The 27087-nt window shown below is 42.8% G+C and overlaps 1 protein-coding gene across 4 annotated transcripts in view; it reads right to left on the bottom strand.

The window, feature by feature from the left end:
* Positions 1 to 394: 394 nt before the first annotated feature.
* Positions 395 to 27087, bottom strand: part of LOC116940516 (cytosolic purine 5'-nucleotidase-like) — a 49221-nt gene continuing 22528 nt past the window's right edge. For 3 of the 4 annotated variants that reach the window (XM_032950432.2, XM_032950434.2, XM_032950436.2), the window contains 11 exons: positions 21755 to 21848; positions 19453 to 19506; positions 16123 to 16206; positions 14358 to 14399; positions 13626 to 13802; positions 12436 to 12502; positions 11222 to 11392; positions 10500 to 10551; positions 9907 to 9967; positions 8935 to 9111; positions 395 to 5873 (listed from right to left, as the gene is read on the bottom strand). In XM_032950432.2, coding sequence (XP_032806323.1) covers positions 5490 to 5873; positions 8935 to 9111; positions 9907 to 9967; positions 10500 to 10551; positions 11222 to 11392; positions 12436 to 12502; positions 13626 to 13802; positions 14358 to 14399; positions 16123 to 16206; positions 19453 to 19506; positions 21755 to 21848 — 1363 coding nt within the window. In that variant the 3' untranslated portion in view covers positions 395 to 5489. The remainder of the gene's footprint in view (positions 5874 to 8934; positions 9112 to 9906; positions 9968 to 10499; positions 10552 to 11221; positions 11393 to 12435; positions 12503 to 13625; positions 13803 to 14357; positions 14400 to 16122; positions 16207 to 19452; positions 19507 to 21754; positions 21849 to 27087) is intronic. The other variant, XM_032950435.2, reaches the window with a different exon arrangement.

Below are 27087 nucleotides of genomic sequence, written 5' to 3'. Positions count from 1 at the left end.
CCCCCCCGCTCCACTTGGGTTAACCCCCACCCCACTTGGGTTAACCCCCCCTCCACTTGGGTTAACCCCCCCTCCACTTGGGTTACCCCCCCCTCCACTTGGGTTACCCCCCCCCCCCCCCACGCTCTAAATGGATGGCCCCGAACAATGAAAACCCCGGCAGCTGCTTTCGATTTTCGGTTAAAAAACTTTTTTTCAACACTTAACAATGTATAGCTCTTAGACATATTTCTTACCGTGTAAACAAAATGTGTTATCCGGCAAAACCTCATTTGTTTCCACAGATAAAGCCATGACGCAGAGGTCGGTAATGCATTCAGCTGTATAAGCTGAGCAACACAACCGTTTGGTGTGTTGCCAACAGACGTTTTAATCACACCAAAGGGATACAGAGTAAGGAATAAGCTCTATTTAATCAGTCCACCTCAGCCGCTATGACGTCGTTCATAAACATGGCTCATGAATGAACAGTACAGAAGTGTGCCAAGAGGGGTGGAGAGATTCACGCTGAGAATTAGAGAGACCGAAAGAGACAAACAATGGATTAGAGAGCAACATATGACCGATGATGAAGAATAATAACAGCGGGCATCCAAGAAATGCAACGTGTCCGAGAATACGTCCACTGAGGATGATGGAAAAGTGAAATAAGGTCACGTGCAGGGGCCAGGTAGAGTATTACATCACAGGAACGTGAGGAATGGCCATCATCCAGCAGCGGATTAATCATGGCTGGCGCTGAAGCTATGTCTAGCAACAATCCTACGTGAATGCATCCAACAGAGGATGGACAATCACTCATGACAATGAGATGTTCTCTTTATGTTTAACTTTGTTTCAATATCCCATTATGAAATGCAGGAGTAGGGAACATATACACAGCCCAGCCCAACGACTTCATATCACGTGGCCCAGTAGTATCGGTCCATCACCGCATCTTAGATGGACTAATCAGGTAATATAGAGTGGGGGGGGGGGGGGAGATATTTCAACCTGACAACACGTACAATGTTTCTCATTTCAGCGCGCCGAATCATTTCCATCACTGCAATGGGCCTCCCGCAGTGTGACACAAGTGACTGAGAGGTACATCTTCATTTGTGGCCCACCAATACTACTTTGAACTGTCCCATTTGTGCCGCACTTAGAAAAAGGTCCCCCCCCCCCCCACCTCTGACTTAAAAGAATCGGCAAGTGCCTCAAAGCGACACCCCCTCCCCTCCACCCCACAGCTGGTCAATGGGCAGGTCGCGTTTCGTGCCTGGCCAGCGTGAAAGAGCAGGCCGAAGTTACCACGTGTTATGTAACCGTGTTGTTTTATAGAGCACGTCATGTTTACTGCAAGTCTAGTTGTTGTTTTTTTACGTCCAACGACATGTGAATTAATGCGGTGAATGCCATTGAGGCATAACTAAAACAACACAAAGCCACACTTACCGTGTAAACAGATTGCGTGAGACGCAAATGTGGTGAGCCAAACACAACGCCGTGTCTCTGAACAGAATTTATTTTAATACACGTGACCCCCATTTCTGTGAGTCTTTACGTGAAGTGTGTGAGGATTGCAAGTAAAGGTCAGAGTGCCCTGGCATTGGATGTACCACCTGCTAAAGTAGTAAAGTGCTCAAGGGAAAACAAAAAACAACACAAAACTCGTCTTGCAGACGACTTAAATGTGACCTAACGGAACGATGCAACACGGAAAATGAATACACCGCAGACATGAATGAATGAATGAACGGGCGACACTTGTAAAGTATGTGTCATTAGGTCCCACGTTAAACTTATGGCATTACTGGAATAAATACCACGTAAAACTTGAATATACTTCATACTTTTTTTAAAATATTGGTTTATTCACGATTCAGCCATTCATTTCTTGTTATACGTGTGTCTCTAAAGCTTTGCTGCTAAACCGTGGTTTGCGAGTTCAGGTCAAACCAATGTATGTACTCTATGCATGTTGAACTTTTTTCGCATTGTCCGTAGCCAACCGTGCTCATCGGAGGTGCGGGTGGGGGGAACAACAAACTAAACACAAACAAAAAAAGCAGTTCAAAATAAATGAGTTTTCAATCTAGACGATTTAAAAGTGCATAGCTCCAATGTTCTCTCCACATCGTCGCTTGATACGCTGTGGAGGAGCCAGAGGGAGACGGATGCCTCCCGGCTGGAGGAGTGTAACATGAACAGGGCGTGCCGGGCACGACTGGGCTGCACCTTCAGACCACGACACTTTAATCTACGTTTTATTGTCGTATCTGTTGCTCAGTGCAGTTATGGTGTAACAGTGTTCGCTAAATAATACATAGAACCAGGTGAACCAATAGCGTTTTAGACATCCCTACGAGTACACATGCAATACGGTATGAGAATAGGTTTTCCCCTTCTTTCTGGCAACAAAACAGGTGTTAAGATATTCTTTGGGTCTTTCGGTAAAGTCACGTAGATAAAAGAATAAAAAAAATGATTTTAAAAAATCACGACGTTTCGATCGCAACACAAGCAATCGTCTTCAGATGAAAAAATACAGCAGGCGGACTGCTGAGGCAGGAAGAAATGTAGCGAGAGAGCTGCTGCAGCCACACCAGACAGCTTTCTTTAGAAAAGAAAGAAAAATAAAAAAGCTGTCTCTGGTGTGGACCAATCAGTTTCAAAGACAATGCATTTATTATCAGAGTATGTTTTTTGTTTGCATTCTGACCACAAGTATTGTGGTTAATGCAGAGATGATTCCCAATAAAAGGTTTCAGTTTGGTGTTTTAACATCTTAACACCTGTTTTGTTGCCGGAAAAAAGGGGAAAACCTATTCTCATAATTTGGTACTGGAAAAGGAGGTCTCATGATATGCAATACGGTATTTTGCACTCAAAAGTGTGCGTACACGTTATATTATATGATTAACACGCAATAAAAACACAAAATGTGAGCAATTAGTTTAACACAAGCTCCAGGTTATATTTGATGCCTGAATTCTGAAGAGAGCGTGTATTGATAGCTTAATACATTTTTCTTGTACATTTCCATATTCCCTACATATTTTTCACAAAATAAAGCAGCAGCAGTAGTAGCAGGATCCACCTACACAGCAAGTGCCTCTATGTGTAGGTTCATCATGTGCAACCGCACTTACAAACCTTGCAAGTTATGCATACATCAGGGTGGTAGTCATTTAGTCCAGGCAACTACATTCCATTTTGATTATTAAAGAACTGTAGTGACATCGCGGGATGTCACTGTGCTGTGCCGGCCATAGAGAGTCACGGTATGCGATGTAACGACATCACAGACACCACTATGATGTGGGTGTAGTACCGTCTCTAGAGGGGCACGGCGTGCGATGTAACGACATCACAGACACCACTATGGTGTGGGTGTAGCACCGGCCTTAGAGGGGCACAGCATGCGGTGTAGCGACATCACAGACACCACTATGGTGTGGGTGTAGTACCGGCCTTAGAGGGGCACAGCATGCGGTGTAGCGACATCACAGACACCACTATGGTGTGGGTGTAGTACCGGCCTTAGAGGGGCACAGCATGCGGTGTAGCGACATCACAGACACCACTATGGTGTGGGTGTAGTACCGGCCCTAGAGAGGCACGGCATGCGATGTAACGACAACACGGACACCACTATGGTGTGGGTGTAGTGCCGGCCTTAGAGGGGCACGGCGTGCGCTGATTGATAGCGCTGGGTGGCACCACGCTTGCCGTGCAGTGCCAGCCCTGCAGGATCGGATGTGGGAGTGCCAGGGTTACTAAAGGCCATGGCACTCTGGTTGACCCGGGAGGACACGTGACCGATTAAGTCTACAAAGGGGCCCCAAGTGGGGGCTAGGGGTGGTCACGTAGTCCGGGTCGAGATCCTGCTCGAGGATTCTGGAAAGTGGTCGTGGCCAAGGGCGGAGCCAGCCAAGCCGCAGAGAATACAAGCCGGGTCCCCCAGAGGGACCGGCGTTGTTGTTCATCTTAAAGAAGCCTCCGTCTATGTTCTACGAGTCTCCAGCATGTGGACCTGGACCCGAGCTGTGGTCCGGTCCGTTGTAGCTAGTTACGTTGTAATTAGTGTAGTTAGCCTGGTGGTCACCACCCGGTTAACTACACCAGTAATGTTGTAATTAGTGTAGTTAGCCTGGTGGTCACGACCATAGGTTATTATTCTGTTAAGGGTGCAGTTACCCCATGTGTTGGTGTTAAATAAATGTGTTGTCTCCAAGAGTACATCTGCGACTCAGCTGAACTCACTACATAACTGCTTTCAAAGCATAATTGTTGCCAACATTCGTTTTACTTATCATCAAATGATAGGTCGTAACGATGATTATAAAAACAAAGATAATGAACATATTATATGGCCCATGGTGACAGCAATTGAAAAAAACACTAATCTTATAAAGTTTTATCTTGACAGCCACCACCATGGTGAAGGGAACATGAGTCTAAATTCCCAACTCAGAAGTGAGAATAGTTTCACCTGCGGTGACTCTAACGTTGCGTTTGCACGGCCGTAGGGAATAAAATCCGAGCCATGCAGAGCTGTTCCTGGAAATGCACAAAGCTTCACGATCACGCGGCTCCACTGGTTTGACTTATCTCCTTTCCCCCCTCGTCCTCTCCTCATCCCTTCCCTCTGCATCTGGAGGGAAGTGATCATAATTGTGTTTTAATGTATATGATTATAGGTTTACCATATGCTTAGCTTATACTTTCCCCACGCTAAAATCATTACATGTTGTCATTTTACACCATCCATTGTCTTCGTCGACATTCTTCATTAAAAAAATGCAGCTTTAAAGTTGATAAAAGCAAGAGATGCAATTGATGGCATGTTCGATTTTTGTGTTTAGCCAATGATGTCATGATAATTTCTTCGAGAGGCCCAGCAGAATACATGTAGCTCCCTTAGCAAAGCGAGCTACGCTGCCCTCTGAATTCGGAGCTGTCCCGGCTTGCTACCATGGCAATTCAGCCCTGTTCATGAGCTGAGCTGGCCTGCTTTTTAGTGGCTATAGAATCATGGTATAGGCCACATAGACACATGTGTAAGAGGTTTTCCTTGTTTCCCACCAGTGGCATCCAAAACTCCTGAGTATTGCTTGTGAAAAAGGACAAGTTGTGAAATTAAGACTGGTAAATTCATATAAAATAAAACAAATAGCAGACGGACTTGAAGGTGAAACAAAAATAAGCCATGGCTGACGTGAAGACTGACCTTAAACCAAATTAACCGGAATACGCTCGATGTCATCAGATCTCCAAAGCAGAGTGGGTTTGAACCTGGATAGAGCTTGGATTGGTGACTGCCACGCAAGTCAGGTAGGCTGAGGCAAGGCCCTGCTGGCAATACAGAAAAACCTACTCTTGTAATTTACGTACATTCTCCCACGTCTACGCCTCCCACTTTCACCAACCCACACGGCACGCGGAGGGACGCTCATGCCGACAAAATGGCTGTACATGTGTAAGCCAGGCAACCTGTAGGATAGCTACTGCTGCTGGAAACGTCGAGAGGCGTGACTCTCGCCAACCTCCCCACCATCATGACCATCACCATCGTTGTCATCGTCGTCGTCGTCCTCATCGTGGCAGTGCGTGATCTCGGCCGGCGGCTGCGGGTGGAGGCAGGGTGGTCGGATTTCGCTCATCGAGCGGCTGGAGCACTTGCGGCGACCGCCCGCGTGGCCGCTGCTCGCCGTGCCGCTGGCTGTGCTGCCATCGTTGGCGTCCCAGCCCCCGGCCCCGGAGCCCGATGGTGAGCCCAGCAGGGCCCAGTCCTCTGTGGCACCGAGCGGTCGATTTCGTGTCGACATGGGTGACTGCTGGCTGGCGGCGTCAACCCGAGCATGCTCGACGGTTGACTCGTGAGGCATCTGTGCACATTTCAGGATACGAACATTCACGTTACTCCTTCGTGGGTATTGACAGTTGGGCTGTACAGCTATGTGATATTTGTTTCAAGTTGTACCACGTGTTGTCTGACATTTCGCTCGATATTCTGGCAGCTTCTTGAATCAGTTGCTGAAGTAGCTCCCTAGTGATTCAGCTTCCAACTTGAATCAGTTGCTGAAGAAGTTCCCATGAACTGCAGTGAAATGCTGCAGGCAGGTTGAAAAACATCCTTCCTCAATAACAATGACTCTGCCAGTAGACTTGTTGCCAATCTTGGTTGGTTTAAACATCACAAACTTGACAGATTAAAGTGATGGCAAGTGGCCTAGCTGTTGTGGATGAACAGTTTCACCTGCCTTAAGTAAACTCACACCTGTGAAGAGGAAAAAGCTCTGTGGGTGTGCAGGTCAGCGTGGATGTAATTAAAGAGACTCAACAAATGGACCAGCCAAAAGAATATGCGTAAAACATAAGCAGCCTGAAAATAAAGTAGTAGACAAAGCACGATGTTTGCACACCACATTTACGCGATCTAACCCAAAAAACCTCTATTATGAATTATATTGGTTGCGAAAGCCTACGTGTTAAACACAGTGTACACACACACACACTGCTCCCCAACAAATGATGAACACAAGTCAAATTAAGACGTTTTATTTATATATACAGGTGAAAGTAAAGAGAGCGAAAATACGAAATACATACACAAGATAAATAAGGCAGAATGAAACAATCAACAATCACAGTCATTATACAAAAAATAGGAATAACAGAAACTGTTTAAGTGAAAGGTGGATAGACGGGGAAGAAGAGCAACGTTGAGTGAGTAAACAGGTCGACCCGCCTGGACATACAATACGCAGGCCTCACCTGCAGAACAAAGCTATAAAAAAGGAAACATTGAAGATTAAAACTATCAGCATAACACAGTGATGTATGCAGAGATGAATGGCAGTAATCGCAGACAGTTAAAGGCAGGAAAAGGTGGATACTGTAGGTAGGGAGGAAAGGTTAGATAACAGTGGCCCAATAAACAAAGCTGGGACTTGCCGATAAATTACAAATATTTACCTAACCTGCTCAGGAATAAACTAAAAATATGTAAAAACAGTAGAGTCAACCTCCGGTGTGAGTGGACTAGTGGCCACGGGAGGTAATGCCAGGGGAGTCGGCTTGCAGTGCGAGTAGACTGGTGGCTACGGGAATGATCGAGAATAGGAGTGTGGCCAGAGGACGGAGGAGGACAGTAGAATCTGCTGGTACAGTGAGCGGTCTCGAACCAGCGAGAAGGTTCGGGAATGAGGGCGTGGCCTCGGACCGTATATAAGGGAGATGCGAGGGAGTTGCAGTGGGGTCTCCGCCTGTCCGAGTGTGAGCACGTGGCTGCTTAATAAAGAAACCATCTCAAGGCAAGTGTGTCCAAGTCGTCTTTATACATATATAGATTAAAACATAAATTTCAAAACAAAAGGATCAAAATGGGCACTTACAAAGCCTCAACCTCCAGGAAGAGAGGGGTAATGTACCCAGAAGCCAAATGATGAGCAATAAAATAAAATACAGGAGCGCTGTGGTGAATTTGTGATCAATAGTGACTGTGAGGTGAAGTCTGCATCTGGAGGTTGTAAAAAGTGCCGCATTCAAATATGACGCCCAATCTTCAACAACTAGTCCTTTCAGACACTTTTTTGAAAAGAGCATAACACTAAATCCATAATAAAGCTTCCAAAGCCTGCGGCCAGTTATTAGTACTGCAATTAGATGATGATCATGATGATGAAGCCTTGATTTATACAGATTTACCTCGCACTGGGAACCTATAATGTGCATTTTGAAAGCCACTTTAGTCGTCAGCAGTAAATCCCTTGTGCGCGTCTTCCCACATCTGTGTTACAACTCACGTACGCTGTATGCATGAAAAATATTGGCAATGCCGGTTCATATGATAGATAGTGGTCTTGGAATCCTACCAACTGTTGAGTGCATGCGTATGAGTTGAGTTATACCACGTGCATTGCAGTCAAGCGATTAATTATATAACGAGATTCTAGATTTGAAGCTTTCGTGACTGCAAGGATCAATTCTCTTTGGTTCTATTCGGTAAAGTCACGTAGGTAAAAAGTAAAACAACAAAAATCACAACGTTTCGGCCACAACACAAGCGGCCTTCATCAGGTGAAGGGACCAGACTGTCTCGAAGACTTCACTCCAGCGCAGTCTTCGAGACAGCCTGGTCCCTTCACCTGACGAAGGCCACTTGTGTTGTGGTCAAAACGTCGTGATTTTTGTTGTTTTATTTTTTACCTGCGTGACTTTACCGAATAGGACCAAAGAGTATATAAAACGAGAATAATCAACAACCAGGCTCAAGTATACAAATTGTGTAACAAATGTTCCAGTGACATTTTAGTGGCGGTACAATGTACATTTTATTTGTTTCGTCTTGAGACTGCTGCAGTCTGGAATTTGAAATCACACCGGCATCACCAATCACACACGTGACATCATAAGTTGGCACGTTAATAAATCATCTTGAAGCAGTGGCGTAGGGATAAACAAGACACGGCAGCCAGTCATAGGCGGAGTTTGACTTCTATATTTGGGAGGGGGGAGCAGGGGTTCGCTTTGCCTCTCACAGGAATTGTGAGTATATGTAATTAATTCATTTATTTAGATCATAATTATAAACTACTGAAAATAAATTTAAAAAGGTGTCCAGTTTGCTGTGCTCGCTTTTGTAACAATAATAAGAATTAAAATGTGCAATGTGTATTCCATCCTAGGATCCCAATGCGCAATGCATGAAAAGCAGGAAACAAAAACAGAAACCAGGGAAACCGACCAAACTAAAGAGGAAAGGCCACTTTAAAGAGATGGGTTTTAAAAGCAGACTTAAATACATCTACCGACTCGGATTGCCTGATTTCAAGCGGAAAGGCGTTCCATAGTTTTGGTGCCACGCTAACAAAAGCCCGATCACCCAAAGAGCGCAACCAAGACCTAGGAGTGCTGAGCAGGTGTTGTGCGAACGAGCGAACTCACCAGCACGTGTGGGGCACGGAAGAGGTAGCTGAATGGGTAGTGCAGCATGTTGATGCAGGATGCAGCGTAGATGTCAGCGTAGCGCATCACTTGGCTCGCGAAAAGCGTCTGCCTGGACCCACTTCGGAAAAGGCTGCCCATCATGCCGTAGCACATGTCCATGTCATGTGTCACTTTCTGGAGAGAGAAGAGGAAGGGGCCATTGGGACGATGCAAAGGGTTTGGGCCTTGCTCACATGACGTACACTCCGTCAATAATCATTAATTATATTCTTATAAGCCGGCCGGCCCATGGGGGATGAAAGGTGTGAGAAGATTCACACGGAACAACATTGACCGTATTTGCAAAATACTCACTGTCCCTATAAATAATGAAACATAACAACAGTTTTCGTGCATTACGGAGGATCACAAGGAGACACAACTGTCAACTGAAAGAACTGATGTACAATTAATAATAGAATACGAAATGTTGCTAGCTATTTAATGAGTGAGAGTAAAGGTGGAGGCCTGCAATTGCATGCTCACGTCACCATCGGCAGAAGGGCTTCCACTCAAGTGAACTCTTGAGAGATAGATCCTTCTCAAAGGGTGTTTGGCCTACTCGTCCAAGCTGTGCCAGACATCTGGAGTACCCACGCACACTTCACCCCACCACACTCGACTCGCCCATCGACTCTGCTGAACCCATGTCACACTGCTCCGCAGACAGAGGTGGCGGCGGCGGGGGTCGCGGGGAGGAAGGCGATTTAAGAAACTCGCCGATTCTTTCAACTGCCGCATTTGGCGATCGAACTAGCAACCTGTGAATCCAATCGAGTGTGCTAACCATTACACCATGTCAGCGTGTATAATCAGCAGGCCGAGACCAACATCTACAATCCTATCGTCATCCCTTGCTTTAAAGATCCCCACGTCATGTGAAGAAGAAGAAGAAGGAGGAGGAGAAGTAAAAAAACACCTACAACCAACCTTGATGCACTTCTGCAGAGAGCTGATGTCGGGCCTTTCATTGCTGCTGCTGTCAAGATTCCTGTGATTACGAGCAGAGAATAAAAAGGCAGCACGTGAAAGAAGGGAGTGGGGAGCCTGACAAGTGGGCATTTTTCTGCATATAAACATGTAAACAAGCAAGTTGAGCTCCTCTCATCTGAAGTGATGTGAGCAACACACATTATTTTCTGCGACGTTATCCGTACGTTTACTCCACTTTTCTGGAGGAAAGGAATTTCAGATAATTGTGAACAGGATGAAGTTGCTGATGCATCTCTCTTTTCTGTGAAAGCTAGCAGATAATAGGAAGCCGTTCCACAACCAGGGATAACAGAAATAGGGTTGCATATAGTGGGACTTTAAGTGGATCCTACAACTTCCGTGGATAATAGGAGTTGTGAACAAAAGTTATATTGTGACAAACACCAGAATATTGTTAGATCTATATAATACATGTGTAAAATATATATACATTTTAATCAGTAATTGTACGTGACCAAAACTAACAATTGTATGCAGAGTTATACACAGCGAAGGTGGTGAAAGTGTGTAAGATTACTTTTTGAACTTACTTGTACAAATCGGCCAAGTATATGTCCAATCTCTGCAATTCCTCAAACAGCGCTATGAGGCAGGAGTGAAACAACAAACAGTGATAGTACTCAAACACTCAAACGGCCTCTCGTGTCACGTAGACTCCCGTGGCATTCCACAGATGCCCCCCCTCCTTAAGGTAAGCTTATTTCAAAAAAATTTCACCCAACGTGAAATGTGCAAAGATTTATTGTAAAAGTAGGGGCTGGTTAGCTGAAGGGTTAGAGCATTGAGTTAGCACCACTGAGAACCCGTGTTTGAATCTGGGTTTCAGCCACTTGTGATTAAACATGTTCATCACGTGTAGCGAGTAATTATTCCCAGCCCAGTAACAAATGAACTGCTATTTAAAAAAAGATCACACTATTGAAGGGTTTCCACTTAATTTTGCTACATTTCGGTTCTGTGAATTAAACATTTCAGTTTAGCTGCCATGCAATGAACAGTTCTCTGCAGTTGAGATCACTTGAAAATACTTCAGAAGTAATTCTGTGACATCTTGTTCTTCGGCTGTTGTCTAACACAGAGTGATGCATTTATCTGCAATAATTACGAACGAATGCTTCATCTCATGCCAATGAGAAAGTAAAAAAAAATCTTAAATGGAATCACAGCCTCAAATTGTGAATATCCATGGCATTGCTCTAACGATTAAGTTGTTAGATGCTCAATATCGAGTATAGCGTAAAAAGCAGCAGACCGCTCTTATCTGTCCAGACGTGAAGCTCCAGGGCAAGTTCAGGAATGACCAGGAAAGTCCGCCAACCCTGTCGTTTCTTGGACTTGAGAATGTCTCCAAAGATGTGGTCACCAATGTAGAGAATGTCCTTCCCATTGACGCCCAGGAGATCGCACACCAAGTCTGATGACCCTGCATCATATCCAGAAGGGGTCACAAAGAAATAGGTTCCAAACCCGTCTGGTTTCCACACCTCGTCTTTGACATTTTAACGTAATTTTGTTTCATGTATTGTATTTGTCCAGGAAAGTGTCACCGAGTCTCAAATCTTTTTGAGGCGAGTCCTGCTTTAAAACGTTTGCTCAGTTCCTTTTTAAATAGTATTTTACATTTTGGGAACAACATTAAAACCAGTGTAGCTGAAGTAAACGTATGTTTTAACACTCAAAGGTTCACACAGATGGATTAATCAGACCACTTACTGGACTCTCAGCAAGCAAGTTTGGTAGTTTAAGATCCTTTAATGATCTGAACAAGGCCCCATCAGTGTTATTCACAATCCTTTGCATTGGATGACAGGTCTGTTATCTGTTAGCTGAAACAGCAGCTTGCTATTTTTATGGCACGATTATAATATACAAAATTGCACACATTTGTGCACAAGAAATGTATCTCAATGCCTAACGTTGGTGAAAGACTTGAGAAATCAACCACTGGCAAAGTTAAAAGGCATGCAAAAAAAATGCAAATAGTGTACGCACATTGATGTCATGCAATGATTATATATTTTACACAGAAATCATAAAATCAGGTTACTCATCCACCAGGTTCAAGGTTTTTTTCCAGATACTCATTGTGTATTGCGTGTACGCTCTGGTGATAGAGTTTCAGTTGCTATACGTGATTAGCTTCATAATTCTGCTTTTATTGCTGCAAAATACACCTCGTCAGCGTAAAACACAATTGGTGGTAGGACAATGCAATACTAAGAAAAGAGCACCACCTGATCCAGTAATGCAGAACAATTTTTGGAAATGTCTAGGCCCGGGCTTTGGTTTATGGTACCCTCACACAATATAATGTTCCTATTAATGACGTCACAAGTATTTAGGTTTCACATTACAACAAATAGTATGGCTTTACAATGGCCCTCACTTGTATGTGATTGAAGTGAAATCAAAGTACTTCATATAAAAACACAAATGTAAAGGGGCAGATGAAATAAGCATTCTCACCTCCAGAATATACGATCCCATGTTGCAGAGGTCCTGTAAAAGTTCCAATTTTCAGTTGCCCAGTTTCCTTTAAATAAAAAAAATAATGCTTACCCGCAAAACGCTCAAGCTATATTACTACATTTATAGATATTACTTCTATCGAATGTATGGATTTATTTACGACCAATGCATTGTACTTTTGCCATATTTACAAACGATATCAATAATATCGAATGTGTCAGCAATACATTTTCAGGGAATGGAGGTGAAACATTTACGTACTTCAAGAAATAAATCAATGCTGTAGGTTGCAATGAAAGATGGCAGAATTTGTTGTGGGGTGACCAAGCTTAATGTGGATTGCATTTTTACACTGAGACCTTCCAGACAAAGCATGTTTACAAATATAAACAAACCAAGGAAGTGAACAAATGACAGCATACTAGATGCAAGTATTTTTTTTATTTTAAAGATGCTTACTATCATGACTCATTATTGTGCTTCACAAAAAAGACTTATAATCTTGGTTCTTTCGGTGAGGTCACGTAGAAGGGAAACAATAAAATAATACAAATATAAAACAATAAAACAATAAAAAAGACTTGTACAATGGTTATCATTATATAATTGTGTGCTTCCTACGATGACGTATGGTCTAAAGTATGGTCATTCATGGAAAATATACGGAAACACCTTAAAAGTGCACAAATAAGCATTGAGAGATGCATTCTTGGAATTGCATTGAGAGACAGAAAAAGAAACACATGGATTGGAGATCATATGCATGTTAATAACATCATTTAAACTAGAAGAAAAGTAAGTGGGCTTGGGGAGGACACGTCGCTCGAAGGGACGATGGCCGATGGTTGTTAATAAAAACGGAGCGGCGGCCAAGGATGAAACGCAACTCAGAGAACGTCCGTCGAGGAGATGTAGAAATGAAATTGGTTTGTGTACAGGTTCTGGGTGAATTATTACATGGCAAAATATTGAGAGGCTTTGGTGATTTGAGGCGTTCATTCCGTAGTGGAGTGAGCACGACTGACGATGACAACGACAAAGATTATGGCAACAAAATAAGGGTTTTTTTTTTTTTGTTGTTACTGCACACCAAACGGCTTTGGCCTTGTGACAGTAACTGAGAGAAATGTGCACTCAAAGATGAAAGCTCAAGAGGTGAGATTCCGCGTGCGGTGGAGATGTCGCACCGTGTCCACCTGTCGAAGCACAGTTCCCTCGCCAAAGAAGAGTGGCTTGCGGGCATCCACGATGATGAGGTCAAAGTACGACTGCCATGGCCGGTGCTGGCGCCCCGGCTGGGGTCGTGACACGGCGAAAATAGCAAAACAGCAATTGGCGATTGACCTCCCCTCCTCGAACTGCAACTAAAGCAGTTCAGGAAGGGGTCGAAAGGAACCATTGGGGAGATTAACCACAAGTGGAAGAGCTGTTTCTATTATATATCCGTTTTCTTTTTAAGAAAGTACAGGAATGAAAACTACTGTACAATATCTACGTGCCACTTCTCATTGGCATGCACTATAATGGAAAGGGAAGGAAAATAGAAAAATAGTTTGTAGATGTAAGATACAATGAAACTAATTTTCGTGCTGTCCCTTCTACCAAAGGCAGCAGTTTACAGAATGAGGCAAAATAATAAAGTATGTTAAATACATTTGATAAAATGTTCAATATCTTCAGATGCACAAAGATAGAACTACTGTATGTATTTTTAGTCAAGCCATCAGTGTGTGTTCATAATTTTAAAAGTATTGCAATGCCTGCAACCTGAAACAAATTATTTAAACACCATCAATTTGACTTTTTTTCTTTTTCGTTTTGTATTCATAAAATAAAATGCGATTGAATCAGTAACATGGCAACTATAAAAAAACACTTATCTGAATTATCGGTTTCAATGTTGGAAATTAGCCTCTTACCTGTGGGCCATGCGGCAAGTCAAATAAGTATGTCATAATTTTCTGTAAAAAAACAAATGCAAATGATGACATCTTTTACAACACGATGCATTTTCATTGATATACAGTATGGACATGAGTTCTGTAATGTACCAGGAGACCAAAATAAAGCATTGCCGAGTGAGAAGCAATCATTTAGACATATGTTGGCTGACCACCATGTACTCCTTATACTGGCAATTCTGATGAATGTTGATGTTTTTTTTTAATCATGAACTTTGAACACAATTTCATACAGGTATTGTCCACTATTTAAAGATTTACATTCACAATGATGTTATAAGTATATACATATTTGTAAAATGATATTGTTCATATGATTATATCATTTCAAATCAAACATAATCCCTGCGAATGTCACAGGAAAATGCCCCTAATCAATGCAAGTCCAATGAAACGATTTGTCAACCTTACCCCACCAATGTTTACCACACAACGTTGCAACACTTCGAGCTTAGTATATATCCGACTTGCACAAGTTTGCTGTGTCGTATCGGCCAGTGTGATTGATTGGTGGTAATCATGCAATCATCATTGTGAAAGAAAATGCTTAAGTCCAAATTGCACCATTGACCTCATATGAGTCCCATGCAAAAGTCACAGGGGAAAAGGAGTAAACCTCAGGAATGATGATTCTTTTCAAGAAATAAATCTCAAGATTCATTCTCAGCTTTGATCTGGTTTTGTAATACATTAAACAAAGATGCATTAGCAAACACTCCACCGTGTTCTTGACTACATCTCTAAAAAAATCACTCTAGTCAGCCACACAGAACATTTTTTTAACATTAACCCATGCTTTTTTTAGCTCAATTTGACAAAAGGCACAATTCCTGAATTACCATTATTTTTGTCCTGGTTAGAATCAAATCTGCAGAGCATTATAATATACTGTACTTGTTTGTGCGAGTGTTTTACATGTAATAATAATGTAAAGCCATTTGCCAAATCTACTGTCATGGCAGTATGACCAGTTGTTTTGTCATACTTCACCATACTGGTCACTGCCGTTTGCTGAAGGTGGAGTCAAGCGCCAATTCAGATATCACTCACCACTGATATTAGCCATTTCCAATAATATTAAATTCTATTTATAAAGCGCTTTTCTGTAAGGTACTCAAGGCACTGTTAGGCCAGAGGACGCCTTTTGGTGTCCTCTGGTCTAACACCGTTTTGAGACGAGGCTCAAAAGAAAGCTGTCTCTGGTGTGGACCAATCAGTTTCAAGGACAATGCATATATTATCAGAGTATGTTTTTTGTTTGCATTCTGACCACAAGCATTGTGGTTCATGCAGACATGATTCCTTGTAAAAGGTTTCAGTTTGGTGTTTTAAGATCTTAACACTTAATCTTTGGTTCTTTCGGTAAAGTCACGTAGAAAATATAAATAAATAAACTAAATAAAATCATACAACGTTTCTATTGCAACACAAGCAATCATCATCAGGTACAAATGAAAGAGAAAACAAACCTAGTAAACTTAGAAATATAATGCAATACAACACAGAGAGTCACACATATGGGGTCAGTAAATCTGCGAGAAAATCTGTTTATCCACTTTGGAGAGTATTATATGTCAGAAGAATCGTAAACTCCGCTCTAAAATTAATGGGAAGTCAGTGAACAGAGTCCAAGACCAGATTTGCATGATGGGATTCCAGAATGGAAGTTACGTAACAAGTGCAGAATACTAACTCCGTGCAGTGTTATTTGCTGTTAACTTACGTCAGTGTAATTATAGTCACTGTTTGTTGCCAGGAAGACCTTCGCCACCTCTTGCATCCTACTCAAAAGAAGTGGCAGTTTTGGCTGAAAAATATTAAATGCGAAAGATGTTTTACGAACATGTTTTTATTTTGTTATGCTGTAGTTTTTTTTACATATCATCATGCCAAATCATAATGCACTTTGAATAAAGTTAATATTTCTATTGTATTGTTTTATAACAGTGACCATATACATCTCTGTGTTAAATACAGGATACATACCTGTCAACCCATACGGTTTACCCGTATTCTTGTACAGGGAAATTTAGTTTTCAGGTCCATAGAGCGTACAGCTGTTTCAATACGGGTAAAAACATATATTTGTTTGTGTTTCTCTCTTGTGATGGGACTTTGTAGGATGAACGTTGAGATATATAAGGGGCACGGGGTGATCAATAAGGTCTGAATCGGTCTGTCATAAGGTAGGGCACTGATAAGAGATGGACAGGTATGAAGATGCACGCTGCATTTAAATAGTGTTGCACTCAGGGATGATGCTCGCTCAATCGGGGCTCTCAGCAGGAACATGTTGCCCCCACCACGTTGTTTTACGCGAATGTGTAAAAAATATAATAGTAAACACGTTCTCCTGCAGAGGGAGCTGGTAGGAACGTTGGGTTGCTCGGTCAGTGGCCAGGGTCAACGGCGGCACCACGTGGTGTATTCCGCACAATATGCCCGACTGTGAGGGCGGGCACAAGCCGGCGTGAGTAGGTTAAACGTTGAGTTTTATAAGGGCACCACGGGGTGACCAGCCCCTCCCCACCCAGCCCCACCCCTCCTACCCCTCCCACCCCCACCCAGCCCCTCCCCACCCTCCCCTTTCCACCCAGCCCCACCCCTCCCATTTTTGGATGCACGACGGACGGACACAATAATCCCCTGTGGGCTGGTGTAAGCAGGAGGTTCCTACCAGTATTAATTGATTTATTTACAAACCCCCGTGCTCTTGCATACACGAGAGTACTTAATTTTTTAATTGTATTTTGATGTACTTTGTTGCTACAAATAGTCTGAAAGAACACAATTTGACTATCTTGAATTGTTCTCGCCCTTTACCAGGGAAGGGCCTGTAATCAATGGTTTATTACCTCTGTACTCAATAAAGGCCTCCCCCCGCCTCCCCCCGAGGTCATCCGAGTGTTAAACTTAATACTTGGGTGCATTAAATACCAAGAGGGATAACGATGCATCAATTGGTGGGACCCTTGGCCTGCTGAGTCACACAACCAAGTGCAATTCATCACTGCTGTCCACGAACAATTAATTGTGCTCAAACAGCAATATTACATAATATTCAGGGATTAACAGATATATCTCTGCAATGGCAACATGTAATGGCTGAGAGAAGCAATAGATATCACGATATGGCTAATTAGCCTGTGGCCACATTTGTAGCACTAAATGTATGTGCTGCGGTAGGGGATGGCTGTTTTCCCAATGAAGCATTTTGTGATTAATTTTAAATGTGTAGTGTGCTAATTCACAGACACGAGTAGGAGGTACTCTCTCTCTCTTTTATTACAGCCTTCACAGCCTTAGGGGATAACTACATATTGGGTCGGGACAGCCAACATACTGCCAGACCCATAGCTCGAAGAGGGCGAATATCACAAAGAGGGCGAATATCACAAAGAGGGCGAATATCACAAAGAGGGCGAATATCATAATGACGACGACACGACGCGTTCCACTCCAGAACGCAGCCGCCCCGACTGTGAGTCGGAGCTCGCCTTTTATCCTGAACAGCGTGGCCAGGCACCGCCCTCGGCCCCGCACTCCTCTGGATCCCCCAGAGGGCTCCATTCCTTGCCCACAGGTCCAACTGGTAGAATGGGCTGTTACCCCTAATTCTATTATCGACCAATCTCCCAGCGGCACGCGCTACAGTGACTCATTCAATGTCACTGCAAATGCATTGAAACTCGTGTACAAGAATTACGTAATTTTGTATTCATATTCATTTATCTGATGTGTGAACATCTGAAATTAAAAAAAAATCAACAGGGAAGTTGAACCTCTATAGACCCCACCCCTTCCCCTCTAGGCCCCGCCTCTTTCTCTTTAGGCTCCGCCCCTTCCCTCCTCGGCTGATTTGAGTTATGGAGGGGGACTGGCGGTGGTTGCGTCCTCTGTAGGAGGTGGTGGGAGGTGGGGCTGGTGGTGGGGCAAAGATTCCCAACCAAAATCCCTCTTCCAGCAACAGTGAAATAATAGATAGGTCGGCGAGAGCTGTCGCGATCACATCGCGAGGCAATTGGTCCATTCATTCCGACATAGCGAAGTCAAAATCATGTGGGGCAAGTTTTGAAGCAATTTTCACGTAAAAAGTTCGTAATGGACTACTTATTGCTTCGTTCATCAATAATAAATCCATAATAACGGTTTTTGGGTTAGATCGCGTTTATTTATAAATGTGTCGTAACCCTCCACCACCCGACACGGCCAATCAGCAAAAAAAGTGTCACGTTGACAAAAGACAAATAATTCACTACTTTCGCCCACCGGTGTGTTGAAGAGTGTATCCACATTTACAGTTCGAGTACGACGTTTCGCTGGTAAATACTTCCATATAAAACCGGGAGCAAGCGAGGGCTTTACCATTCTGGCGAATTGCCCGATGATGCTGGAAGTATTTACCAGCGAAACGTCGTACTCAAACTGTAAATGTGGATTCACTCTTCAACACACTGGTGGGCTAAAGTAGTGAATTATTTGTCTTTTGTCAACGTGACACTTTTTTTGCTGATTGGCCGTGTCGGGTGGTGGAGGGTTACGACACATTTATAAATAAACGCGATCTAACCCAAAAACCGTTATTATGAATAATATTGGTCGCGAAAGCCTACGTGTTAAACTAATTAATAAATCCATAAAATAAAACGTGACATTTTAGCAATGGACCTTCTTGATAGCAGAGAGATGCGTGCCACTGACCTGGAAAATTGAAGTCATATGATCTTTAACCACATACCACAGAATGCCATAGGGAATTATCCAATATAGACATGACAATACAGGTATTTTTTGGGTTAGATCGCGTAAATATGTCGTTAAACCCGCCACCACACGACACAGCCAATTAAAAAGGTGTGTCACGTAAACAGAACATGCCAATTCGTTACTAGTACAGCACAGCGTGTGTTGGCGAGCAAGGCCACAACATTTACAATCTTGAGCACGACGTTTCGCCAGTAATTACAACTAGCTTGGCATTAAGTGACATTAAGTGCATTGCTATTAATATCTTTACTTGTGCTTTTCTAAAAGTGTGAGTAAATCGTCTTACCTCTTTCGCCACGTACTTTTCCACATTTTCAAGTGTTTTTTCTTTCAGTGTCCCCTGTTGAATAAAAGCCACACCTGTGTTAACACCGATTTTTATAAAAGAACAGCTTACACATTTTAATCAGTCAATGAAGTAAAGTTAAAATATTGGTATATTAGACCAAGAATCAAATTTAGTATTGACTGTGACAATGTAAAATGATCACGTTTATGATTTGCAACGATTAAACTGTCGGAAATGTTGATAACTATGACGACATAACGCATCTCGCACGTACAAAAAAATTCATTTTTTGAGTATAGACATGAAATCTTCAAGGTAAGAATGCATGGTTTGTATCATATGCAAATGATATTCATGTGTTTAATATACATTATAATGGATTTAACTGTACAAATGAGACGATAAAACGAGCAACAATACAAACACTAGATTACATTTGAGATGTAAAGAATTTATTCTTGAATCGATATTGTGACCCTGAAAAACGAAAAATAATTTCGCTCGGCAGATAAATCATTGCATGCCGAGCAAACACAGCTAATTAAACAATACATGCAAATGCAGGGATTTATGATTATACTTGTTTACCAAGGAAAGCCGAATTCAGTTTCAAGACTTTGTCAGGAGATTCGGTTTTCGCAGTAGGGGTAGCTGTTTTCCCAATTAAGCATTTTGCGAGAAATGTTACATGCATTGAATCTCGTGTACAAGAATTACATTACTTTTGTATTCATATATGTTTATCTGATGGGTGAACACCACCCGCAATCACTGGAGGCGCTCCCATTGGCCACAATGCAAACAAAACCCAGAATAAATTATTTAAATTTGGAGGCATTGGGGAGAGGGGTGGGTAGGGTTCAGACCAGTGGTCGAATAACCTGTTCTCGCCCCCTAGTGGAGAATTCAGAAAATCCAGGAAAGTATTCTTTATATATGTTCTTTGGGTCTTTCGGTAAAGTCACGTAGAACAAAACAAATTAATAACAAAAAACTACGACGTGACTTTACCGAAAGACCTAAAGAATATGAATTCCTGCAGTCACGAAAGCTTTAAGTCAAGATTTATTCTTAAAAGAGATTGTATTCTTGTCTGTAATTGTCTTATTATCTGCACAATAGCATCGGATATGAAGTGCAGTTAGCACCACAGAGAAAATATAACCGCACGGAAAATTGGGGTTTAAATAATTAATTAAATGCTTTAAACTGTGTGAATGTCAAGCACGCATTTGCTCCGCAGGAAATGTGTGCTTGACCTGAAATGTTTTATATATTTCCCTGCTGTAAGAAAGTTTCCCAAGATAATCTGTCACTGCAGGTCAATATTATCTGTGACCAGGCTGAACATTTTAATACATAATTTAATCAGTTAAAAATAAATATCCTGAGGGTTACACGCCTCTGTGAATGCATCTTAATGATCATGGCCACCATAAATACACTTTTAATGCATTAAACCTGCACCATACTCGTGCATATTTTCCTGTTGTTGTTACATAGTATCAGTGCAAACTGGAATACAACCCTTGTTTAAAGGTGAACCATATGGAAATTCAAGGGGAGGGGCAACCACAGAGTGAATGTCAAACGAACTTTAAACGAACGTTAATAACAAACAAAATAGAGTAATTATATTACCTTATTTTATGCATTACGTTCTAGCTGTATATCTATAACGCACATGGGCCCGTTTTAATAGTTAAGGGTATGCTGAACCTCAAATTTTAAAGAAAAAACTGCGACTGGCGGTAAATATGCCAACAATTTTTTGACTTAACCGTGTTAATTCATAAAGGGGGCTGAAACTCTCTCCCTCTGCCTCCCTCCCCTCCTAATGCTGACGGGCTGCCAGAAAAACCTTTGGCGTGTTTGTGACCTTGAAAGGCAGCCAACTGTGGCCTCCAGCTGCCATACCTCACAGTTTCATAGCTCGGTGTCCCTCTTGTTTGCACTGAATGGCCGAGCCGCGCCCGGGCCATTGACATGCCAGACCAGCACGGCTCAGGAGCCATCACGTTGGGTTTTTTTGCACCGCAAAAGCCAAGCTGCGCTGCTGACGTCACACACAATGAAGGGTTGATATGCACAGTGGATGATGCAGTGATGCCGCGTGCCTACAGTGTACAGATTGACGTCACGATGGCTGCCCTTCTTAACCCCGTGCCAAATTCACAGCGCAGTGCTGTGCCAGCCCATTTACCCATTGACACATCACAACACTTCGGGTCAAGGAAATGGACAATACCAACTTACGCACCTCCTGTTTGGTCAAATGTATGGGACCTGAGTGTATTACCATGATGTGGACCCAGTCCACTGCATCCCTCACGTCTTGGAACATGCTCTTAAAGGACATGAAGAGATCTCCCTCCTTCACTCCAGTGTCACAGCTGTCACAGGAAAGCCAAGTAAGACAAAGACAAGACAAAGACCCACCGTATAGCCAAAACATACTTTTAGGGAAAGTACTGTTAGCAAGCATCTATGCAGGCTGGGACGGTACACGAGGGGGTAGGTGGCAAGCACTACGCCTGACCGCCTTTGTTTCCCTTGGTGGCGATATTTACACACCGTGCCAGGTACTAATCTGAGGCTGAGTCGACCTAGGGGAGGCACAGGACCGGTTCAGAAAATCGTCACTGGCGTTGGTCGTGAGCGGCAATCGAACTCGAATCACCAGGTGAGTAGTGAAATGCGCTAACCACTGTGCCACCGCTAACCACAGCCAAGTAAGAGCGCACATAAACAAGCACACATGCACATAAGGAACCTTTATCTATTCATTGTCCTTTGTAAATCCACTGCTGGATGAAGGCCTCCCCAAACCTTGTTGGCTATGAGGGTTGTTTCACCATACATTACCACACTGGTCAGTGCCGATTGGTGGAATGATGGGCCCGGGACCTGTTCAAATATCACTTGCAGCCGATATTAGGCATGGGTAGGAATAGAACTGAGGTCAACGGGTTCAGGGGCTCAGTGTGTTCACCACTGGGTCACTGGACAGCAATCATCCTAGAAAAACTCTAAAGCAACACTAGCGAGTTAATGTTCAACAGTCGGTTACTCCAAATCGTACAGCAAGATGCGGCAAAGGCAGTTATAATCACATTCTTATCATTGGCACACACTTCATAAACCTGTGGTTTTCTAAGAATGTTTTTAAAACATTCATGAAACTTTCTTCGTGCAATGTCCAGCCCTGCGCATGGGCCCGGTGCATGCTTCGACCATCAGCAACAATCGTTGCCCCCCCCCCACAGACTCATCGTGGATCACGAGTTGACCATACATTCAGTGCGTGATCAGCAAACACAATTTGCAGGCCCTAGCCCCGCTGCGTACCCAATACAACGCCTCGGCGATCAGCAGCACAATGGGACACCGACGTTAACGGAAAAAGGGAAATGTTTATTGACGGGAAGCCACCACTCGATTGGAAACCACTGGCAGTTGTCTGCATTTGCGTTTGCTCTTTGAAAAATGTGGTTCAAGATTTTGTTTTTTTCCCCCTGTTTATTAATGGGGGTAAATTTGGTTTTTAAAATAAATTTGCACGCCTGAAAAGAACAAAAATTTCGAATATAGTCCAGCTGTATATGTGCATTTTGTCATTTTTAATTTACAGATCGCCAGACATGGTCATTAACTCAGAAACAAGTTTTAAAAAAGCCACAAGGTAGCCAGATATCAGTGGAAAGATGTGAAAAGTCATAGAGATAGCTGAAAGGACAACAAATTATGCAAAGTATAAAGGTCACTAATGCTGTTCTTTAAGCAAAAGAAGTCAAGCAAGAATGGGCAGGACACGACACGATGAGAACAAATTGATGAGAGATGAATAAAATTAATTAAGAGTGGACACCGGGAGAAGGCAAAAGAAGCAGAGAAAGGCAGTGGTCGAGGTGTCAAGATAAAATCAAATAATTCAGAGGCCGCTACCGGGCACGAGCAGTCACGGAAAGGCTGGAATGGGGCGAGGGAAGCCTTTTGCCAGCAGACTAAATAAATTCAGAGAATTAAAAAAGTGTTGTGTCAATTAAACTTCAAAGTGTTGTTGTATTTGGTTTTAATAGGCTACCCACCATGAGTGCCAACAGAAAGTCCCTCAAAGGTGGAAAACGTCTAATTAATCCACCTTTGAGTTATGTGCATTTTAAAGCGGTCTGTTAGGGCCATTAGAGAAAAAATATTTATTCCAATCTAAATAAAAACCTTACAAAAAACACTAAATGCATAATTATAAACGTAACAATACACATATTCTTGGTTCTTTCGGTAAAGTCACATAGAAGGGAAACAATAAAATAATAAAAGTATAAAACCAAGAATATGAATCCCTGCAGTCACGAAAGCTTTAAATCAAAATTTAACAATACACGTTGGATTGAATTAGCATGCAAATACATCTGCATCTCAATACGCTGAAATCATTCAATAGACAATACCTAGTAATATTTTATTGTACTACCTTAAACATTACACTATGTCACACAATTTTTGTTCCTGGGTAGTAAGTGTTATTTCGGAATCGCTTATGCCTAAAAAGTATAGAAAATGGCTATTATTCCCCACAAACTTTGCTTTTGTGACCAGGACATTGATACTTTTAAATTTACCTATTTTCAATGAGAACACGGGCGAATTTGTGTCTTCTCATTCACATAAAGTCAGAAAAAAACAACATATGAATAAAAATTAACATGTATTTATACTTAAGTAATACAAAATTTACTACAAAAGATTTAGAAGTGAATAGTTTTTCGAGATTTACGATTTCACTTTAAATCACTTTCACGAATCAGCCCCCAAATGTAGTCTCCCATCATGTTCTCGTTATACTGTCCTTGGTAGCGGCGTTCAAAGGCCAGTATATCCTGGTGGAAGCGCTCGCCTTGCTCCTCCGAGTACGCTCCCATGTTATCCTTGAATGTATCAAGATGAGCATCAAGGATATGGACTTTGAGGGACATCCTACAGCCCATTGTGCCGTAGTCCTTCACCAGTCTCAACCAGCTCCACATAGTTTTTGACTTTGTGATTGCCCAGGAAGCGACGAACCACTGCAACAAAGCTGTCCCAAGCCGCTTTCTCCTTACTAGTGAGCTTCTTGAGGAATTTATTGCACTCCAGGATCCTCATTATCTGTGGTCCGACCTTGGCCTCAGACAGCTTAGGGAAGAAGTCTTGAAGGTACTTGAAGGCTGCCGACTCCTTATCTACAGCTCTGACAAATTGTTTTATAAGGCCCAATTTGATGTGCAGTGGTGGTATCAGCACCTTCCGGGGGTCCACCAGTGGCTCCCAATTGACGTTATTCCTCCCCACAGGGAACTCTGTACGCTGTGGCCAGTCCCGCCTGTGGTAGTGCGCCTTGGTGTCCCTGCTGTCCAAAAGGCAAAGATAGCAGGGAAACTTGGTAAAACCGCCTTGGAGACCCATTAAGAATGCCACTATTTTGAAGTCTCTGATGACCTCCCAGCCATACTAATCATACTTCAAGGCGCCCAGCAAGGTCTTGATGGTGTTGTATTCCTCTTTGAGGTGCACTGAGTGAGCCAGGGGAAGAGACGGGTTACCATTATGGAGCAGCACAGCTTTGAGGCTCCTGGATGAGCTGTCAATGAAGAGGTGCCACTCGTTCTGGTTACAGGCGATTTCGGTTGCCTCAAACAGACTGGTCACATTGTGGCAGAAGCAGAGCCCATCTGATCTGCGACTTGCACACTTTCATCCAACAAGTTCCATTGCTTGAGCCTAGACGTCAAAAGCTTGGCATTGGACTTGGTGAGACCAAGATCTCTGATGAAGTCGTTGAGGTCTTTTGGTTGGGTAGTATGGGTTTCTCTCCTCAGCTCCACCTCTGAAATTGTCATCTGGATCTACGTCTGCTGCTCTCTTCTAAAGACGACTGCTCTCTCTCCAGAGGAGTGGGTACGGGGAGCTCATGGCAGTGTGGCACCAGGGCGATGGATGAAGGAAGGTCCGGATACATGATAGCAGATGCATTCTTGCCAGTCCGACGTTTGGAAGGGTCCACCATGCAGAAGTAGCAGTTGCTTGAGTGGTCAGTGGGTTCCCGCCAAATTCTTGGGATAGTGAACTTAATGGCTCTCTTTTCCCCTCTGTACCATCCTACAGAAATACATTTATTTCACCCATGACTAATGTGTAAGAGATTCTCGCAACATTTTTCATGTTATATTTTTTTCAATAACATTGAAAATTGTAAAACATTATAAAATTAAAAACTTTTACAATTTTTAAAATTGTAACAAATTTTATAACATAAAATTCCGAGCAACAATTGTCCATCTTACCTTCCAGCGTTTCTTTGCATTGCTCGCAGGTGAAATGAGGTGCCCAGGGTTTGTCTTGTTCCCCGACAGGCATGCCGGAATGTGCCTTGCAGGCCTCACACATCTTAGCAGATGCTTCAACAGAGTGCTTTGTCGCTCTTGTCTTGATAAATTGGCCGCAGACATAGCAAAATATGTCTGCCGGATGCTTGCAGCCTCTTGTTGCCATCTCAGAAAAATGCAGATATGTATCCATTTCGGCAGCTGGAACTAGACTGAACTGGTGGGCTTAAGGCCCCTGTATTTATACTACTATTTATATTACTGGAAAGGTCTAAGAATGTTCTAGAAGTTACTCCAAGTTTACTCAGCACTGAATCTATCTGGAATGTTCTGGGAATTAGGTAAATTTCCAAATATCACTGTCATGGTCACAAAAGCAAATTTTGTGGGGAATAATAATAACCATTTCTGTACTTTTGAGGCATAAGCAATTCGGAAATAACACTTACTACCCAGGAACAATAAATAAATGCATTTTACACAGTGTTATCATTGCTTAAGTTTAAACAAACTTTGCATTGCCAGCCAGATTACTATTAGCTACTAATGCATATGCATGAATGAGACTTTGACCTGTATTAGTGAAATAACATGTCCCATACCTTTAGCACCTCCTATCTAAGAGCCCGGTGGGGGGGGGGGGGGGGAGTTGGTTATAAACAGTATAATGCTAATAATAGGGGTTTTTCCCTGTTTTCTGGCAACAAAACTGAAACCTTTTTACAAGGATTCATGTCTGCATTAACCACAATACCTGCAGTCAAAATGCAAACAAAAACATACTATGATAATATGTGCATTGTCCTTGAAACTGATTGGTCCACACCAAGGGACGACTTTCTTTTGAGCCTCGACCCAATTGGTGCTCGACCAGATGACGCCAAAAGGCGTACAGCTCAAAGACAATGCACTATCAAAGTAATGAGGGCACGGGGTGAGCATCTACATCATTAGACCTCCTTTGCCAGTACCAAAACATACATACAAGCCAAGACTTGTTCTCCTGGGAAGTTGTATGGATTTGTTGCCTAGAAAACCTGAGATGGAGCTCACTGCCTAACCTGGCATGGAGCCACTGCATGTTCCTGTAAAACATCATACATTTAAAGAGATACTCCCGTATGATAAACCACCAAATACAAATGTGGCATAAATGGAACAGGGAACCTTTTCGTCACTGCATTCAAGTAGGAGGTGCCATTTTCAGATAAGAAAATCCACTGGTGAGTTGATATCCTCTCCACAAAATAACATACAGTGGTACCTC

The sequence above is a fragment of the Petromyzon marinus genome, chromosome 9 (genome assembly GCF_048934315.1).
Source record: "Petromyzon marinus isolate PM22_M1 ecotype Great Lakes invasive population chromosome 9, UKy_Petmar_22M1.pri1.0, whole genome shotgun sequence".
NCBI lineage: Eukaryota > Metazoa > Chordata > Hyperoartia > Petromyzontiformes > Petromyzontidae > Petromyzon > Petromyzon marinus.
The sequence above is the reverse complement of the archived record's forward strand: the minus strand, read 5'-3'. Positions and strand labels throughout refer to the sequence as shown.